The sequence below is a fragment of the Triturus cristatus genome, chromosome 6 (assembly GCF_964204655.1).
Source record: "Triturus cristatus chromosome 6, aTriCri1.1, whole genome shotgun sequence".
In the NCBI taxonomy this organism is placed as follows: Eukaryota; Metazoa; Chordata; class Amphibia; order Caudata; family Salamandridae; genus Triturus; species Triturus cristatus.
The window spans coordinates 561,015,323-561,036,527 of record NC_140589.1 but is presented as its reverse complement, the minus strand read 5'-3'; the positions used below and the strand labels follow the sequence as shown (position 1 = coordinate 561,036,527).

The following is a 21,205-nucleotide window of genomic DNA, read 5'->3' as shown; positions in this document are numbered from 1 at the left end:
ATGGAAGTGCAGAACATTGTTTAAATGCTGTTTACGTTCACCATTAATGTTCACAAACTTTACTGGTCGAAACAATGAAAATTAACCCACCTACAAACTCAGCACAGTTGAAGCCAACGCCCTGACGGGTCCAACTGTAGTTCCTATTATATTACGCTCACAAGTTATGTTGTGCTAAAAAACAACGAAACCAGATATTTGCAAATATCTGAAAACCACATCAACAGTCAGCGGGGAGAGCAGTTTTCATGATGGCGGATCACACTTAGACCTAACTCAAATACCAACAGGTCACCAGTTAAAGGAAAGAAAAAGAAACTAGTGTTCGTGGTCATCCACTTTAACATATCACTAAAGTCGTTGGAGGCAGAGCCCATGCCCTAGAGACTCCAACTTGCAGATCTAACACGCATGCCTACAAGTAACACAATTGTTACAGAGGTTCATAGACATCACGAAAACTTAAGTCAACGTGGATGAGACACAAGCCTTGGGTTCAGCCTAATCACCCACCACAATTTCTAAGTTATGGTGTGTTGCAAAAAAAAACATAACTAGGTATCTGCGAACATCTTACAAAACACAACAGTCAGTTTTGTGTTCAAAATATACACAAAAACAGGCCAAAAGTTATTTTATGTTACAAGTAAGCATAAACAGATGTTCGCAAACATCAGGAAAAATAATGCTTGTCCCACGTGGACATGCGTGCCACAACCTGCCAGCAACAGCTCTTGCACCTTCAGAGGGACAGTTTACAGCATGATGAAAAGGTTCATAAACACCAAAAGAACTGTATTAAAATTCCTTTATATATTGTAAGTGTTAGAACTGGGGGTCTCTAGTTGGCTGAGGTAGATACCTTAGCCCAAATAGGGACCCTTGTTTCTAAGTCAGGGAAAGGAAGGACACCTTCTCAGATAGCCCCTGCTCACCCCCTCGGTAGCTTGGCACGAGCAGCCAGGCTTAACTCCAAGGCAAATGTGTAAAGTATTTGCAACCACGCTCTCAGTAACCCAGTGATAACACCACAAATGGACTCCACACGAGTTTCATAAAAAAAAACAATTATATGTTTAGAAAAACAAGATATACCATGAGACCACACAATAAAAATACAACAAATGCGTATTTGTGATATTTCACCTTGCCGGTCATTAGGCCAGCAAGCCCTTGTAGGTTCTTGCAGTATTAATGAGCAATTCTTGATGATCCAATGCAGTCCTAATGCAATGCTATACAGTTCGTAATGCAAGAATCAGGCACTTCGTAATGTAAAATAATGCAGTTCGTAATGCAACAATCAGGCAGTTCGTAATGCAAAAATAATGCAATGCTTAATGCAACAATAAGGCAGTTCGTTATGCAAAAATAATGCATTTCGTAATGCAACAGTCAGGCAGTTCGTAATGCAAAAGTAAAGCAATGCGTAATGCAACAATCACGCAGTTCGTAATGCTAAAATAATGTAATGCGTAATGCAACAATCAGGCAGTTCGTAATGCAAAAATAATGCAACAATCGGGCAGTTCGTAATGCCAAAATAATGTACTCTGGCACCGATCGCGGTGCTCTGGACGGGCTGTATGCCACTCGTACTGACTCGCGGTCAGCTACTGTCAAAATATGCCCCCAGTACGAGTATGATGGAAAACAAAGTGCAGCTCCACACTCCGGCCCCGGTACTGCTACTCCTCGGCAAGTACGGACGGCGATACGAGCTTGAGCGGAGGCTCGCGTTGCAAAGATAGGAAAGGCAGAGAGCGTTTCTCTCATAGCCCACACCCTGCCCCAGGGGCGACATACGCACGCTCGTTGAGCGTTACCTGGGGGGTACAATCTTACTCTCCTCTCCTTGCGGCTTGGGCCTCCGATGCAACATCGTTGATCTTGGGCAGTGGAACTCGGACCCCCGATGGTGATGGTTCGAGGTCTCTCTTTGGCAAAGGCAGGCTTGGGCCAGCGGCGGTGAATTCTCACAGCTCCTCTGGGGATGCTGGTCCGGGCTGATGGCAATGACAGTCACAGCGCTTCTCGTCATGCTGTCGATCGAAGCATAGAACAAGACTGCTCCGGGGCACACAGTCACGGGGCAATTTCCCACGAAGGTCTCAGGCTGCACGAAGCACACGCACACAGCGTCGCTGAGACTCACTTGGACTCTGGGTGCGCGCAATGACAGGGCAATCCTCTCGAAGGTCTCAGACTGCAAAAAGCACACATACACAGTGTTTGTGAGACACACTTGGAAACTTTTATGTTCCTGAGTTTCCACAACAGGGAGCCATCTCTCCTCGGGCCCTTGGGGACAAGTTACTTCAGGACACAGCAAAGTCCTTTCAAGCAGCGGGGCACAGCACACAGCAAAGTCCCTTAGCCTCTCCTTGGTTAAATCAGCAAACTGCAGGCCAGCCCCAGAACACACAGCAAGGGTCAGTCCTTTCCTTCAGTCTCTTCAGCTGTTTCTTCCTTGGCAGAGGTTCCTCTTGACCACGAAGTAGTTTCAATCCTTTTTCAGTCTTGATCAGTCCAATGTTCAGGGGTTACAGCTCTCATAGTTATACCCCTAAATGTCTTTGAAGTCTTTGTGTTCAGGGGGCACTGACCCCTGTCCAAACCAGTTCTGGGTGTCTCCCTGCCAGTGACACCTTCTTCCTTTGATAGTGGGGGTCTGGATCCTCAATCACTCAGTAGGAGTTGGAGCCACTGTTTTATGGCAGCAACCCAGGCCTCTTCACCTCCAGGGGCTACTCCTCCCCCCTACACTCAAGATGCAGGTCAGCCTGTTGCTGTCTCACCTCCTCCCATGGGTCAAGACATTTCCCAGATTCTATCACATTCAAATCCAGACAGTCAATTCACAACCAGGCAGAGACACACAGAATTGTTAGAACACAAAAAACCAGCCGGTTCTAAAAGCGTGGTATCTAAACACACAATTCCAAAACCCCCTTCACAAAAAGATGTGTTATTAAATTGTGAGTTCAGGCACACTAAACTTCAGCTCTCCATCTTAAGCCTATGGGAAGATAGGCTGGAAACATATTACACAGTCCTTCCCATTCTGTCCTATGGGCAAGATGGCCTTGTAGCAGGGAAAACGAAATGGAGAGTATTTCACTGTCAGGCCATGGTACACACCTCAGTACATGTCCTACCGTTCACATACACGGTACCCTGGACCTATCATAGGGGTGTCTGATGTGCATAAAAAGGGGAGGGTGAGGCATTGCAAGTGGGTGCACTTGTCAGGACAACAATGCAGTTTAACAAACCATGCAGGCACTGCAGTGGGAGGCCTGAGTTCTCTCTTTAGGGCTACTTGTGTGGGTGGCACAATTAGTGCTGCAGGCCCACTAGTAGCATTTGCATTACCAGCCCTGGCACACATAGTGCACTTTACTAGGGACTTTACTAGTAAGGCAAACATACCAATCATAGACAACCAATTACCATTACACTTTATACAGGGAGCACTTGCACTTTGACACTGATCAGCAGTGGCAAAGTGTCCAAAGCATCTAAGTTGGCAACACCATGTCAGAAAAAAAGGTCTAGGGGAAAGGCAAAAAGTTTAGGGAACTTTAGCCAAAAAGGGCCAAGTCCAACAGTAAGGACTCCAGAAAACGATATCAAATAACCCTTCAAGGTGGGGCAGAGCCTGGTGGTCTCCATGGTGGTCATGTTTTACAGCGCTCCATCTCAGTTCTACCTTCAGGGCAGAGTGAAGCGATCTAAAGCAAGTGACTGATTATGATAGGTGGCTGAAGGGACATGGAACATCTTTCTGGGCAATTCCCTGTGCCCCAATTGCTGCTAGGTACGCCAGATATTACTTCAATGGTGTGCCACAGGGAGAGTCAAGTTGTGGACCCCAATTTGTGTGCCTGCCAGTGATTTGTGCAGCATGAAGGATCCAGTGTGTTCTCTGTGGTGTGTTGGGACCTCCTCCAGGAGAACTGGATGCTGTGGGGTGGCTGAAAGGGCTACCCTTTTGTAGCACAGAAGGGGGGGAGAAGAGCAGTGTCTGGAAAAAGGCACTGCTGTGCCAAAGCTCTGATGTGCTTTTCTCCTGTCAGATGATAACAAGACTTGGAATCCATGGTTCTGAGAAGGACAGCGCCCTAAACATTTGATTACAACTTGGCCCCTAAATAAAATGAAGATGTGCAGCAAAGCATCAGAAGGCCTTATTGGCACTGATGTCCCAGTCTGGTCGGGGCTTTCGCCGTGGGGAGGATGTTGACCTGCCGATCGGGTGTGAACTTTAAATAGGCTAAACCAGTGTTCCTAGCCGCTTTCAAGGATGCACAGAGACCAGTCCACAGAATAGAACCGACTGTACTGGAGGGTACTGCGGAACAAATTTGGCCGCACTGCAGCGAGCCTGTGAGGTAGGGACCTATGGAGAGTGTAAACAAGGCAGTGCAGGGCAAAAGAAACAAGACAAAGGTGATATATTTTAAAGGAGTGTATTTTTACTTCATAGTGAAGTTAGAGGCTAACATGGCCGTCCTGAAAATTTACACAAAACTCGAATTCTGGGATTCCTGGCCCAAAAGAGTTAAGTGGTTACCAGAATGGCCCCCAAGAAAGGAAAATTTGAGTTGGAAGGTGCAAGTAGTCATACTTTCCCAGAACTCAGCCACATCATTGAAGCCCAGGCAGGACCTGCAGGGGACACTTTACTGGGTGGGGGGAGGGGGGCGGTATACAAGCATTGGCAAACCTAACAGGTGCCTATGCAAGACCTATTGGTTTTGTCAATTTTTTTAATTGCATTTGTCAATGTCTTTTTTTTTTTTTAGACATGTTGCACTGCAGCACAAGCTGCTGTGCAGCACGGCTTGAAGTCAAGAAAAAAAGTACTATGGCAAGCCAACGTTGATCTATCATAGGGCCTTTTTAAGCCCATGCTGCTATGCACTGTGTTTAAAAAAAGCAGAGGTGGGGAGCAATACAAGATAGGTGCAAGGGAAGAGGGTGGGAGCAGCAACAATCAAAGAAGGGATGCAGTGAAGAAAGGATGGAACACCAAACAGAGACAGCAACACAGAGAAGTGATGGGTGGGAAGGAAAAGAAGAAATAGTGCCTCAATCACAGCGTCAGTAGCAGACGGGCACTAATTAAGTTAAACCAATCTGTGATTGTTTCATTCTCCCCAGAAAGGGAAGGAAGTGACTCTTGGCCTGCGTTGGCCAATTTGGAAGCAGCATAGACACTGAAGTCAACAAATGGTAAGCAATGGGAAGGTTCCAAGCCCTTTATTATAAATTATAAGATTCTCACAAGCGATAGTGCCAGCGCTGACCGAAAAAGACCTGCAGGAGAAGGAACTGTATATGCATTCATTTTACTTTATGGTATGTGGCAAGGATGCAGGTTTTAACAGTGATACAGTCCACTTTTGTCAATCCAGGTGCAGCATCGGGCTTTACTTTGTAAAATGCAGTACAGTAAACTGCAGTGTCTAGTGAGTGGCCCATCGTGTGCATTGTTCTAGGACTGGTCTGATATGAACTTCCCATTTTAGGCTGATGGGGCATATTTGAAAACACGTTTTTCTTTGGTAGAAGGCTGGCTTACAGTGTTATGCGAAACTGCCTTGGATTTAGGATGTTTAGCCTTGCTGCGTTCCTATTATCTCTTCTCTCCTCCTACTCCCCATCTTCTGCCTGGATTTTCTGGGCTGGCAGTGCGACTTGCTGGCCCTGATTATGAGTGAGCCGAAGCGAATGTGTAATTTATCAGATATGATAGAATCAGACTCCCCGGGGTTCAACATTGATAAGGTGCGATAAATTGCAACCAGTCCAAGCTTTTTGGGAATAAAATGCAGATTTTTGGAGCTCATCACGCCAAAATCTATTTGTCACTGTAAATACTGTTTACTTTCCCCCCCTTAAATTCTGGCAGGTTTTACCAGCTGAAGCTTTTTATGTTATGTTTTTTTACATGCATTTGTTATTATTATGTAACGTTGTATGCATAACCATTTAGCATATTTTCAGCGTGAGGCACGTACATCTAAGTGATACAGTTACATATGCTTGCCATATTCATCACCAAAACTTCACTTGTGTTACCACAATCTTAAAGAAGGTGGCTTTCCTGATCCACTTTCTTGTTTGCTTAGGTCTTTTTTCAGTATCACACAAGCGCCATTCGATTATTGTGTGGACCTCTTTGCTTCCACAGTGTCCTGCGAACTAAAAACTTCGATTACGTTTTTCTTAGTTGCCAAGTCCTCATCTAGTTCCGATCTGTGCGAGCTGCTTTCATTCTATAGTCTTATGCATTCAACCCTTCTAAGATGTGCTTTATCCAAAGCTTGTATTTTGGACCCCGCCTTCTATCGATTATTGCTACACATCTGCTTGCTAGTGTCAGGTCTAAGTCTATAGACCTGTAATGCATTTGATTCCCCTTTGGACTCTGATGTAAGCATAGTACTCACTGCCTTAGCTCCAGGGATATCATATTTCCTCTGTTGTTTTTCAGTATATCCACTACTTGCTGCCAGAAAGCAGTAGCCACTGGGCATGTCCCTGTCGTGTATGAAACTGGTAGTTTCATAAGCACACATGGGCACGTTGGATCCACTTTTGGATATATCTCGATAAGGGTATACATTTAAATCAGGGGTTAGTCAATGCTGTACTGGTATGTTCCAGGGCTCAGTCCCATGCTGTGTCTGTCAAGCCTAATCCGCAATCTCAATCCCACTTTTCTCTTATTGCAGTTCTTGCCGTGGAAGCTCTGCATTTATTTCTATATAGCGTTGTTAAAGGTATTCCCCATTGTGTCAATGCTACAGTCTTCTGCGGTGTATTAGAGTCAGGAAGTCTCTCTGGGAAGTCCTCTCGTATAACACGTATTGCTTATATAACAGACATTTACCTCTATTTATTGCATACTTTTCCAAGCCTCCTCAAATGTTCTCCCATTCTCACCTTCGTATTTGTCTGCCAGTAGGCATCTAAATTCTGCAAACCCCCACAATGGTGCCTGTTCTGCATACTGAGTTTTCTGAATCAGTCTCTTAGCCAGTCCCAGATCTGTGGCATCAGAATTGTTAAGCAGGGGACATCTCCAGTTTAGGAAGATTTAGCAAAACACATATTTTAATTCAGTGCCACTATAGCATGCTTAGTGGTTCTTGCTCTCTATTATTTTTCTTCGGCTACAAATTCAGGGATTGTTGGCTCTGTGATGCCAGGTAGTACGCTTCTGTGACTGGTGTCCCTATTCCTCCTACATCACAAAGCAATTGTACTGTTGTGAGATTTTGTCCTCGGACTCCCACCTGTCCATATTAACAATGTGATAATATCACCCATGTCCGTAATGGACAACGGTAATTTCTTTCAATGTTATACCTGTTGTCGTTTGGTGGCAACAGTTCTGTCAATAATTGGGTTTATGCACATATGTTAGTCATGTATCACTTTTATGCCTAGATATTTTATGTCTCTTGCCATTGGAATGCCCAATTGCAGTGACTACTGCCAGTTTTTTAAGCTTTACTTCCCAATCAATACAGTCTAGATTTATTCTGGTAGACCAGAGACTATGCTGAGTTCTCCAGAACTGTTTGTAAGGCGGCTGTTCCCTTTATAGCGTTTTCTGCATACTTTGAAATTTCATGCATAGTGTCCCCTATCCCAGTTTTCCAGCCTTGCAGTCATTTCCTATAGATCTGGCTCCACTGCCAGAGCGAAAAGTAATGGCAACACGTGACATCCCTGTGCCTTTTCAATATCCAAGGCCACTAATGTATATGCATCCTCTGTATTGCTTAAGGAGTAATGTATATGTGCTAATCTTTGTTGTTTATTTTTTGGTATAAATCCCTTTTAAACAGAATATATCAAGTCTGTAAGCACTGGCAATATACACTTGGCTAATGCGCCACTAATTATCGTGGTGTCGATTGGGATCATCAAAAGCAAGCTGTAATCTTGAGGATGCTTCTTTTTAAGACTAAAGCTATTCATTCTTCCTTCATAATTTTCCCAAAAGGGATCAATCGCTAGGGTTTCATTATAGACCTCCAATAGTTTATCAAGTAGGGTTGGAGAGTATTCTTTATAAAATTATGTTGGCCAGATCTCTGAAACCCTGGGGGGTTCCCTTTTTTCATGTGTTTTAGAATGGTTGCCAGTTCTTCTTTAGTGAGCTGTTATGGCTGTCTTTTTGCCAGCTCTCTGGAGAAGGAGAATGATGGAGAGTGACTCCAGCCTATCACCCCCATAGCATAGGGATTAGGCCGATAAACAGGGACCTTGTCTTACAGATATAAGGGCATTTTCGTGCCATTTCTCTTAGAGTAAGGCTTATGAATTTAAGTGAGGGGTTAGATATATAAGTATTAGTCATGATTTACTCATTTGCTAACATGCCGATCTGTTTCTCATGGAGCTATGCATATTATGGGCTCCGTAGGCCTTAAGCGAGACAGACTCCATTTTGCTTTCTGCCTGGTAGCTCGAGAAGGCTTTCTAGGTTAAAAGTGATGTTTTAGTTTTAAGCTGTTGTTCGCTTGGAGAGAACCGGTTCAGGCTGACCCTTATCGAAGGAATGTATTTTTCTCCACTCCGAAGACACAACTTCAGGCTGGCCAGCTGGGAAAGTGTCCTTGGTACGGGGAGGTACAAGAATTTGGTGGGCGGCAGGTTACTGGCCGTGAATTTCCATGAAGGAACGGGCTTTTGATATTAGCAAAGGTGTTAGTCTTTCAGTCAGTCAGTCCGTAGGCGGCATCTAGCCGTTAGCATCTCTGCCATTATTCATTTTCATGGTGGACAAGTCGCCATCTTTGAAGTCGGAGAAAGATTTAAGACCGAAACTCTCTGAAGATAGACTGAACGAGAAGTGGCGCGGAGCGCACTAACCCAGAGAGAGAGAGAGACGGTAGCTAATTAACAGCAAGGTTCCGAGGTCCTGAGGGAGAGCAGACGAGTTTGAGCCTATCAGTGCAGACGTGTACTTGTGACGGCTGAGGGTGACTGCAAGGCGAGCCAGGACCCAGAGACGAGACAGGAGCCTAGATGACTGCCGAGTCCCGATTTCCCATTAACCAGGTGAAGTCCGACCGATTCTTATAGTGCGTGCACCCTAATCTTTCTCTTTTATTTCTTGTGCAAATGTAATGCTGCATAGTAATGTGATTTATGTTTATGGTTAATAAATGCCCTAATTCATATAGAATTATCGTGTACCTGGTTCTTGTGTTCAATCTTGGTAAATGATGCTCCTAGTTGAGCACTGTTTAGACGAACGGATGAGAAATCCCGATCAGACGAATAGTTATCAAATAAAGAGGGAGTGAGTGGACCTTTGATGTCGTAAGCACGGAGTACACTATATAATCTGAATCCATATCCAAAGTTATTATTTTAGTTTTATCCTAAGTAGATTGCTAAGATATCATCCTAATAATGTTTCATAGGAATGTGGTCGTCGTTGATATGCAGCGTTAATGAGAGCGCTGGGGAGGATTACCAGCGTGTAGGGCTGCCGGATTGCAGCCCGTGTGTAAATGAGAGCGGCGGGAGGGATACCGCCGTGTAAGTTTCGCAGGATCGCGAACGATTTGGAAAAGGGAGCATTGGGTTCTGCAGGCCCGTGTGTAGACACGCCGGATTGCGTGTCAGATCTGCCCTAGGGTAGAACGGTCTGGGTCAGGGCGACCGCGAGGCCAACTGATGTGAATAAGATATTGTAGAAAATCCATATATGTATATTGTCATTCCCCATTCTTAGGTGCGACCTGTATATTCATCTTTATATCTACCCATTGTAAATACGATCTAAGAAGGGAAGGTGAGTACGTTTTGGCTGGGTCACAGGGGCCCCTGGGGGCTGATCCCATCTAAACAGAAAATCCAGCCATTACATGAGCGAGACATCTGTTATTGACATTTGTTCCATTGTCAATGGCCGCAGATTTTTAAGGTCGTCATCACGTTTTTGTGGATCTATCTTTTTATTTTGCTTCTACTCGTTTCTGAAGAACTCAGATAATATCTGAGTTATTCCCACTTGGGTATTATTTACCATTGCCACATTGTCTCCCATTGCTCAAATGGGCTGCTGTTTTCGTACTTTTTTCAGTAGCCTTGCTAATATCCTCATTAATCTATTCCTCTCCCTGTACAGTATCTGTCTAAATGAAGTGTAGGAGTATTTGTGTAAACTTTCAAATTTTTCTTTATATTCCTGTTTCTTGGCATATAGCATTCAAGTCAATTGTTGATTGTTCACCACCCCTTGTTGAAGTGCTGCAACCTGCCTTTCAATCTTATTTTTTTCGGTCTGGATCTATTTACTCACTCCGCATCTCTTCTCTATGCAGGCTTTTCTCGTTATTACTTTCATTGCATCCAATATTATTGCTCTTGTGGAAGTTGTAGTCCAATATTTGGTTAGAGTTTGTCATATCTTCATGGAATATAGTGTCTGTGGCAGCTTTGAGTTTAGTCACCTTGTAGAGACCATTTTCTGGTATGGTGCCATATATAATGCAGGCAATAGAGTTAATGATCTGATAGCAGTCTTCCCAGATAATTGGCATCTAACCAATGTCCAAAACAAATATATAATCAGTCCTACTGAAAGAGTTGGGTGGGACTTGAATGACATGTGAATGTTTTATCTTGCGGGTGATGCTCCGTCCACATATCTACCAAATCGGATGTTGCTATCAGGTCTGTAATCTGTTCTGATGATATCATCATGCAATCTATCCTAGGTGGGTATCTGTCCAAGTTGAACAGTCTTCAATTTCCCTAAATAATAGAGGGGATCCAACCTTTAACAAGCATTGGCATAGTCAATAGGTCTCGCCTTTGGGACCTTCTAAGTATTTAGTTATGCAGCACAATATCATTGGTACAACAGCATCAACTGTTGCATGGCTTGTTATTGGGGGGGCATAAATAACAAGAGGGTGAAGGCCAGTCAGTCAGTTAGCGAGAGTGAGTGAGAGTCAGTCAGTGAGAGAGAGTCAGTCAGTGAGAGAGTCAGTTAGTGAGAGTGAGAGAGTCAGTCAGTGAGAGAGTGAGAGTCAGTCAGTCAGTGAGAGAGTGAGAGTCAGTGAGAGAGTCAGTTAGTGAGAGTAGAGAGTCAGTCAGTGAGAGTGAGAGAGTCAGTCAGTGAGAGAGTCAGTCAGTGAGAGTGAGAGAGTCATTCAGTGAGAGAGTCAGTGAGTGTGAGAGTCAGTCAGTGAGAGTGAATGATAGCGAGATGGTGAGTGAGTTAGTCAGTGAGTGAAAGAGAGTGAGTCAGTGGGATAGTCAGTCAGTGAGAGTGAGTCAGTCTTTTAGCAGGAGTCAGTCAGTCTTTTAGCGAGAGTCAGTCAGCCAGCGAGAGAGAGTCAGTCAGTAAGAGAGAGTCAGTGAGGGAGAGTTAGTGAGAGAGAGTCAGTCAGTGAGAGAGAGTCAGTCAGTGAGAGAGTCAGTCAGTGAGAGAGAGTCAGTCAGTGAGAGAGTCAGTTAGTGAGAGTGAGACAGTCAGTCAGTGAGAGAGTGAGAGTCAGTCAGTCAGTGAGAGAGTGAGAGTCAGTGAGAGAGTCAGTTAGTGAGAGTGAGAGAGGCAGTCAGTGAGAGAGTCAGTCAGTGAGAGAGTCAGTCAGTGAGAGAGTCAGTCAGTGAGAGTGAGAGAGTCATTCAGTGAGAGAGTCAGTGAGCGTGAGAGTCAGTCAGTGAGAGTGAATGATAGCGAGATGGTGAGTGAGTTAGTCAGTAAGTGAAAGAGAGTGAGTCAGTGGGATAGTCAGTCAGTGAGAGTGAGTCAGTCATTTAGCAAGAGTCAGTCAGTCTTTTAGCGAGAGTCAGTCAGCCAGCGAGAGAGAGTCAGTCAGTAAGAGAGAGTCAGTGAGGGAGAGTTAGTGAGAGAGAGTCAGTCAGTCAGTGAGAGTCAGTCAGTCAGTGAGAGAGAGTGGGAGAGTCAGTCAGTGAGAGAGTGAGTCTATCAGTGAGAGTCTGTCAGTGAGAGTGAGTCAGTCATTCATTGAGAGTGCGTGTGTCAGTCAGTCAGTGAGAGAGTGGGTGAGTCTCAGTGAGAGTCTGTCAGTGAGAGTCTGTCAGTGAGAGTAAGTCAGTGAGAGGGAGTCAGTGAGAGGGAGTCAGTGAGAGGGAGTCAGTGAGAGGGAGTCCGTGAGAGGGAGTCAGTGAGAGGGAGTCAGTCAGTCAGTGAGAGTGAGTGAGTCATTCAGTCAGTGAGAGAGTGGGAGAGTCAGTCAGTGAGAGTGAGTCAGTCAGTCAGTGAGAGAGAGTGGGAGAGTCAGTCAGTGAGAGAGAGAGAGTGGAAGAGTCAGTCAATGAGAGAGAGTGAGTCAATCATTCAGTGAGAGTCTTTCAGTGAGTCTGTCAGTGAGAATGAGTCAGTCAGCGAGAGAGAGTGGGAGAGTCAGTCAGTGAGAGAGAGTGGGAGAGTCAGTCAGTGAGAGTCTGTCAGTGAGAGTCTGTCAGTGAGAGTCTGTCAGTGAGAGTCTGTCAGTGAGAGTGAGTCAGTCAGAGTGTGTCAGTCAGTGAGAGTGAGTCAGTGAGAGAGAGTGGGAGAGTCAGTCAGTGAGAGTCTGGCAGTGAGAGTCTGTCAGTGAGAGTGAGTCAGTGAGAGTGACACAGTGAGAGTGAGTCAGAGAGAATGAGTCAGTGAGACGCTGTCAGTAAGAGTCAGTGAGAGAGAGTGGGTCAGTCAGTCAGTGAGAGAGTGAGAGAGTCAGTGAGAGTCTGTCAGTGAGAGTAAGTCAGTGAGAGTGAGTAAGTCAGTGAGAGTGAGTCTGTCAGTCAGTGAGAGTGAGTGAGTCAGTCAGTGAGAGAGTGGGAGAGTCTGTCAGTTAGAGTCTGTCAGTCAGTGAGTCAGTAAGAGTGAGTCAGTCAGTGAAAGAGAGTCTGTCAGTCAGTGAGAGTGAGTGGGTCAGTCACTCAGTGAGAGAGAGTGGGAGAATCTGTCAGTCAGTGAGAGTCTGTCAGTGAGAGTGAGTCAGTCAGTGAGAATGAGTCAGTCAGTGAGAGAGTGGGAGAGTCAGTCAGTGAGAGAGTCTGTCAGTGAGAGTGAGTCAGTCAGTGAGAGCCTGTTAGTGAGAGTGAGTCAGTCAGTGAGAGTGAGTCAGTCAGTCAGTCAGTGAGAGAGTGAGAGTGTCAGTGAGAGTCTGTCAGTGAATCAGTGAGAGTCAGTCAGTCAGTGAAACTGAGTGAGTGAGTCAGTCAGTGTGAGTGAGTGAGTCAGTCAGTCAGTCAGTGAGAGTGAGTGGGAGAGTCTGTCAGTGAGAGTGAGTTTTGAGAGTCAGTTAGTGAGAGAGTGGGAGAGTCTGTCAGTGAGAGTGAGTTTTGAGAGTCAGTTAGTGAGAGTCTGTCAGTGGGAGTGAGTGAGTCAGTCTGTCAGTGATAGTCTGTCAGTGAGAGCCTGTCAGTGAGTCTGCCAGTGAGAGAGAGACAGTCAGAGAGAGAGGGGGACAGTCAGTGAGAGTCTGTCAGTGAGAGTCAGTCAGTGAGTGAGAGTGAGTCAGTCAGTGAGAGTGAGTCAGTCAGTGAGTGAGAGAGAGTGGGAGAGTCAGTCAGTAAGTGGGAGAGTCTGTCAGCGAGAGTCTATCAGTGAGACTGAGTGAGTCAGTCAGTCAGTGCAGTGAGAGAGAGTGGGAGAGTCAGTTAGTGAAGGAGTGGGAGAGTCAGTCAGTGAGTCTATCAGTGAGAGTGAGTGAGTGAATGAGAAAGTGGGAGAGTCAGTCAGTGAGAGTGAGAGTCAGTGTGAGTGAGAGAGTCAGTGAGAGTGAGAGAGTCAGTGAGAGTGTCAGTGTCAGCGAGAGAGTGAGTCTGTGAGTGTGTCAGTGAGAGAGTGAGAGTCTGTGAGAGTGTCAGTGAGAGTGTGATAGTCAATGAGAGTGAGTCAGCCATTAATGCAAGGCATTTGCAGTTAGGGTGAGTACTCTAAAGCTCAACTTTCATTGTGACAATCGAATATAAAACCTGTACATGTTTGCAGAGTTTAACGATTTGTGGCTATTCCTAATGCTCTGAGGATACTACAATATTATATGCAAATAAATACATGCAGAACAAATAAAAGAAACAATTATAGTGAAGACTTGAATCCGCATGTTCTGAAAATCTGTAATTTCCCATCTTTCAAAAGAGCACAAGCAGTAGCTGTTTTAAAGCACTCGAGCTTGTGCTCGTCATTGCTACTTTATATTAATTGATTTCATTTTAAAGTAATTCAATTAAGATAGAGAGACAGCACATCGGGTAAGGATTACAACGCACCTGAGAAAACACGTTAAACTCTTATCTTATCAAGCCCGGGAGTGGTGTGTGCGTGCGCGCGCATGCGCGCAGTCTTCACTTTTTCAAGCATGAGTGCAGCGCTTGAAAAAGTGAAGAACGATGGCTAAAGGCCCTCCTATGCAGCGCATGAGCGCTGCGTAGGCAAGACCTGAAATGCAAAAACTTCTTCACACAACTATCCAGTGCCCTTAGTAATGTTAAACACCTATATTTAAGGAGTACATACTACTGTATGATAAAATGACTATAACAGCAAACCTATGAATTATTCTCAGTCTAACAAGCTTTTGGGAAATACAAATTCGTTCCAACATATAGAAACAATTGAGTGATTACTGTTGAAATTCTGCCTGTCTTCTGACTGAGGCCAGCATATAAACTCAACATACTAGGGCCTCTTTGAACATTTGGCAGAGCAGCAGACGTATCAAACTTGTGATTTTATCACCTAATTTAGAGATGGGGCAGCACTAGGTTTCCAACAGCTGTTTGCAACCTTTGCCCACTCAGGCCAGCTGCCACAGGGCCACCAGATAGCAGAGTTTGTCGCCTCACCCTGTTTACAGCAGGACAATAGTCAATTAATTTCTCAACCCGCGACAAGCAGGTAAGCCGTGGCAAGGCAGTCCTGGGCTGGGGAAAAATGTATGGACTTAAAATATTTAGGACAAAACTCCCTATGGTTTGTTTTTATTTTATTGAAAGAAAGGCTCATTCTGGGAGGATGTTTGAGTAAAACTAAAAAATTGTTGCCAAATAGGACCAAAAAATGACACCCGCTTGGCAGAATGCTCTGCCTTCAGTGCATCCACCACAAAGCTGGATGCACTGTATGCATTACAGATCCTGCTGCTGGGCACCCTGGCAAAGTGCAAATATCCCTTTTCAGTCTATTGTTTACTTTTAATTTCTAAATTTCACACATAATGGCAGAGTAGGTACTGAAGATGGTACCTTAACAGGTGAATTTGACATACTTAAGTTTGATCTTATATCTATTATCAACATCGTCAGCCTTATCTTCTCTCTAAGATAGTTTTTCAAAATGTTTTTATGCTGGTATGTCTCATACATAATACTCATACTGAATCAATAATGTGTGATAATTTTACTAATGCAGCACAGATGGCATCAATAGTTAATGATGCAGCTTTTTTGCTGTACCTTAAAAGTTTCATATGTTGCTTGAATTTCTTTAAGTTCCTCACAGAACCAGTCAAACACCATCACATAGCATTCGCCGATCATTGGCTGAATTCCTTGACGATGGCTAACTGCAGAAAACCTGGATAGGGAATAAAGCGTAAGAACTGTTCAGTAGTATGCTTGAACATAGCCTTAGAGGCTGAATAAGACCAGCCACAAGAGGGGTGTAAACTGGCCCTCAAGTTTGAAAGTACATGTCTACCAGGCATAAAAAACAAACAAGGCTGAAGATCGCATGCATATGGAGATTATGTAACAAAGTATCTCCGCAAGAACTAATTAATCAATGTCATTTAAGAGGTCAATACTTGTAACTGAAAGTGGACACCACTGATCAAGAGAGAAAGGAAAATGCTACTCACCTTGTAAGCATCTGTTCGTAGCATGTAGTGCTGTATATACACGTGCTTAGCATAATCCTGCCATTTAGTGTTGGGGTTGGACGTTTGCAAGCGGTTTGTCTTCGAGTCATGCGGTATTTGATTGATTGATTTTATGATTTTATATAGCGCTGAATCACCCGAGGGGTATCTCTGCACTTGTAAAGATCCTACTGCATCGGCGAGCTGATTAGAAGAGTTAGGTTTTAAGAAGTTTTCTGAAATGAAAGATGGTCATATCAGCACGGAGATGTTGTGGTAGTTCGTTCCAGAAAACCGGGGCCAGATAAGAAAAAGCTTTATGGCCGGTACGCGATTTTTTAATTCTGGGGATAGAGAGTAAACTTTTAGATCCTGATCTAAGAGAACGTAGAGGGTTGTAAGTAGTTATTTTGCTAGAGAGATAGGACGGGCTGAGACTGTTTAAGGCCTTGAAGACCATGCAGCCTATCTTAAATTTCACTCTTTTCCTTACTGGAAGCCAGTGGAGCTTAGTCAAAAGGGGCACGGAGGGAGTCCTGGGCGGGGCTCCGGTAACTAGGCGGGCCGCTGTGTTCTGCACAACCTGCAGTTTATTTAAGGAGGCTTCATGGGTCGAAAAAAGCAAAGCATTAAAATTATCGATTCTACTCATGATCAAAGCCTGTATCAATGTTTTCCTAGTAGCAGGAGGAAGCAAGGGAAAGATTCTCCCGAGTAGACCCAAAACATAGTAGCAGGTGCCAATCGTTGAGTTGACATGGGCATCTAAAGTGAGCTTTTGATCGATTTTCACACCAAGATTTTTGATCACTTCTTTAGGAGTAGGGGCTTTACCCAACTCCTCAGGCCAGCAAGACGGGGACCAACAGATGGCGGCACCGCCAAACAGCATAATCTCAGATTTTTCAGAGTTTAATTGGAGGAAATTACTTTGCATCCAAGAGGCAATAGCCATTATGCTCTGGGAGAAAATATGTTGGATATCAGATCTGTTTTTGTCAAAGGTAAGGAAGAGTTGGGTATGATGTGACTCCTCCTCTTGTACTTGCCCATGGGGCCGACTCCCTGTTAGATTGTTTTCCACACAGTGGGTGAGAGAATGTATGGAGTCTGAACAAACAGCATTGTACATAAAGCGCAATGTACAGTGGAAAATAATGAAAGTAAGAGATCCACAACAAAAAGATCTGCTTCTGGGGAAGAGAGTGGGAGCATGTCAATCTGCAGCATTACACGCTATGAACAGATGCTTACACTGTAACTAGCTTTCCCGTTCATAGCATGTGTGGCTGCAGATATGAAAGGTTGAGTGAATGATAGGTAGATGTACAGGTGAAAGAATGGCAAAGTAAAGGGATTGTTGACTAGATGTGTGAGTGAATGGATTAGACAGGTTAAAGGATGGCAGAGTAAAGGGTTGGATTGATGAGTAATGGATAGGTGGATGAATATGTTAAAGGATGGCAAAATACATACAAGGATGGATGGATAGGTGGATGGACAGGTAGAACAATGGCACAGTAAAGGTATGACTGGATAGTGGATGGGCAGGTGAAAGGATAGCAGAGTAAAGGGATGGACAGACAGCTGAAATTGTGTCAGAGTAATGGAATGGATGAGTGAGTGAAAAGATGAGTGACTGGGTGGCAGAGTGGGTCGATGGATGGCAAAGTGGATGGATAGATGATAGATGGATGGCAGAGTGGATGAATGGATGGATGGTAGAGTGGATGGATGGCAGAATGGATTTGTAGATGGATTGATGGTGATGAATGAATAGATGAATTGCTGACAGAACGGATAGATGGACGAGTAGATGGCAGAGTGAATGTACTGATGGCAGAGTGGGTGGATTGGTGGATGAATGGCAGAGTCAATGGATGGTGGAGTGGCTGGATGGAAAGGTGCAGATGAGATGGATGGATAGACGGATGGATGGCAGAGTGGCTGGATGGTAAAGTGGGTGGATCGATGGATGAATAGCAGAATGGATAGGTGAATGAATGGCAGATTAGATGGATGGATTGCATTGTGGATGGATGAGTAGATTGCAGAGTGAATGTATGGATGTCAGATAGGATGGATGAATGGCAGAGTGAGTAGATAGTGATTGAATGACATAATGGGTGAATGGTAGAGAGGATGAATGGGTGGAAAAGTAGATGGCAGAGTAAATGTATGGATGGCATAAAGGATGGATGCATGGCAGACTGGATTGATAGATGGCAGAGTGGGTGAATGGACGGATGGCAGAGTGGGTGGATGGATGGATAAATGGCAAAGTGGACAGATGGATGGTGTCAGAGTGGATGGATGGACGTGTGGCAGGGTGGATGGATGGCAAATTAGATAGATGGATAGACCGATAGATGGATGGCAGAGTGGATCAATGGGTGGATGGCAGAGTGAGTAGATTGATGGATGAACGGCAGAGTGGATAGGTGGATGGATATCAGATTAGATGGATTGACGGATAATGGATGGCATAGTAGATGGATTAGTAGGTGGCAGAATGGAAGGCAGAGTGAATGTATGAATGTCAGAAAGGATGGATGAATGGCAGAGTGGGTGAATGGATGGATGGCAGAGTGGGTGGATTGATGGTTGAATGGCATAGTGGATGAATGGTTGGGTGGATGGACTGCAGATTAGATGGATGGATGGATGTCAGAGTGGGTGGATTGATAGATGAATGGCAGAGTGGATGGATGGAATGGGAAAGATTGAATGATAGATAATAATGTGAACTTGAAATAGTGGATATCAGCAAGTGGATGGAAGGGTGAAAGATTGAATGGATAGATGGAAGAGAAAAGGAAGCTGTTCTAGGGAGAGTTTGGCCCACTTGCCTCCAGCGCTTTAGTTGAAAGTGGGAACTGTTTTAATTTTCTAGCTACTCCCTTGCTTGACATCCAAAGTGTGCAGTGCTCTTTCCACAATGGAAGCCGATTGTGGAATGAAGACTGGGAGGTCTTATTGTTAGGGTAAGGTGGAAAGGTGATACCACCTTAAGGTGGACCTTAGAATCAATACTAACAGCAACCCTATCTCTGTGAACCTGGATGAGTGGCACCAATAGGGGGAGCTCATGCAGCTTGATAATGCACCTAAGGGAAGTAATGGCCACAAGGAGGCCACCTTCCAAGTGAGGAACTGAAGGAGGCACTAATGCATAGGCTCAAATGGTAGACCCATAAGTCTGGGGAGGACTACATTAAGATTCCACACAGGAGCAGGATATATCATAAAAGGTCTGACCCTTTTGAGGCGTCCATAAATGCTTTGACCACAGGTAGACCAGTTTCTTGTTCCCAGTCCTGCATGTAGGCAGTAAATGTAGTACTGTGCAGGCGAATAGAAGGTGTAGGCAAGGCCTGCTTTTGTAAGTGTAATAGGTCGGCAATAATATTCAAGTCAGTAGATTCAGGGGATCCAGGTTTTGAGAGATGTAGTGATGAGATGAACCCACCTCTCCATTTTGCAACGTTAAAAGGCCCAATTTGTAGGCCGATAGGCCACCTTTAGTATAGCCATGCAATCTTGTGGAAGGTTAAGATACCTGGATTCTAGGACCTTGGGGGCAAATCACAAGGTTTAGCTGCCCGGGATCCGTATGCCTGAAATAAGCTTGCCTCTGTGTGAGAAGGTCCCATCTGAGGGGAAGCCTCCCGTGGGGGCTGAATGACATTTCCATAAGGGGAATTGCCATGGCAGTCTGGCCCACATTGGAGCAACTAGAATGAGGGTTAATGATGTTTGCCTGAGTGGCAGGGTATGCTCAGACGTGAGTCCCTTGCTCACTTTGCCACTGTATTCAAGCAAGCCTGGCTGAAGACAGCTGAAATGCCAGAAACCAGTCCTAGGAAGCTTGTTTCCGATCCAGGGAAGACATGGCTTGGCAGTTCGGGCTGGACTGTTCCCATGAGGCACAGGGTCAGACTGATTTGCATTTGGCCATGTCTGAACTGGGGTGGCAGAGTGGGCTAAAGAATGGTGATGGATTAAACCCAGATCAGTTGACTGGGGGTGAGTGCTTGCAATGTTCAACACTCCGTCCATCATTTCCTTTGGTTTTTGCTTTGTTCGCCATAAGTTGGCAGGGTATGCTCAGACGTGAGTCCCTTGCTCACTTTGCCACTGGATTCAAGCAAGCCTGGCTGAAGACGGCTGAAATGCCAGAAACCGGTCCTAGGAAGCTTGTTTCCGATCCAGGGAAGACATGGCTTGGCAGTTCGGGCTGGACTGTCCCCATGAGGCACAGGGTCAGACTGATTTGCATATGGCCATGTCTGAACTGGGATGGCAGTGTGAGCTAAAGAACGGTGATGGCTTTAACCCAGATCAGTTGACTGGGGGTGAGTGCTTGCAATGTTCAACACTCCGTCCATCATGTCCTTTGGTTTTTGCTTTGTTCGCCATAAGTTGGCAGGGTATGCTCAGACGTGAGTCCCTTGCTCACTTTGCCACTGGATTCAAGCAAGCCTGGCTGAAGACGGCTGAAATGCCAGAAACCGGTCCTAGGAAGCTTGTTTCCGATCCAGGGAAGACATGGCTTGGCAGTTCGGGCTGGACTGTTCCCATGAGGCACAGGGTCAGACTGATTTGCATATGGCCATGTCTGAACTGGGGTGGCAGAGTGGGCTAAAGAACGGTGATGGATTAAACCCAGATCAGTTGACTGGGGGTGAGTGCTTGCAATGTTCAACACTCCGTCCATCATTTCCTTTGATTTTTGCTTTGTTCGCCATAAGTTGGCAGGGTATGCTCAGACGTGAGTCCCTTGCTCACTTTGCCACTGGATTCAAGCAAGCCTGGCTGAAGACGGCTGAAATGCCAGAAACCGGTCCTAGGAAGCTTGTTTCCGATCCAGGAAAGACATGGCTTGACAGTTCGGGCTGGACTGTTCCCATGAGGCACAGGGTCAGACTGATTTGCATATGGCCATGTCTGAACTGGGGTGGCAGAGTGGGCTAAAGAACGGTGATGGATTAAACCCAGATCAGTTGACTGGGGGTGAGTGCTTGCAATGTTCAACACTCCGTCCATCATTTCCTTTGGTTTTTGCTTTGTTCGCCATAAGTTGCCAGGGCATGCTCAGACGTGAGTCCCTTGCTCACTTTGCCACTGGATTCAAGCAAGCCTGGCTGAAGACGGCTGAAATGCCAGAAACCGGTCCTAGGAAGCTTGTTTCCGATCCAGGGAAGACATGGCTTGGCAGTTTGGGCTGGACTGTTCCCATGAGGCACAGGGTCAGACTGATTTGCATATGGCCATGTCTGAACTGGGGTGGCAGAGTGGGCTAAAGAACGGTGATGGATTAAACCCAGATCAGTTGACTGGGGGTGAGT

At 45.2% G+C, this 21,205-nt stretch overlaps 1 protein-coding gene across 1 annotated transcript in view; it reads right to left on the bottom strand.

Moving 5' to 3' along the window:
• LOC146817397 (dynein axonemal heavy chain 5-like) overlaps positions 1–21,205 on the bottom strand; it is a 1,608,734-nt gene that overhangs the window by 1,209,352 nt on the left and 378,177 nt on the right. Inside the window, exon 15 of the mRNA XM_085609634.1 lies at positions 15,454–15,574. Coding sequence (XP_085465760.1) covers positions 15,454–15,574 — 121 coding nt within the window. The remainder of the gene's footprint in view (positions 1–15,453; positions 15,575–21,205) is intronic.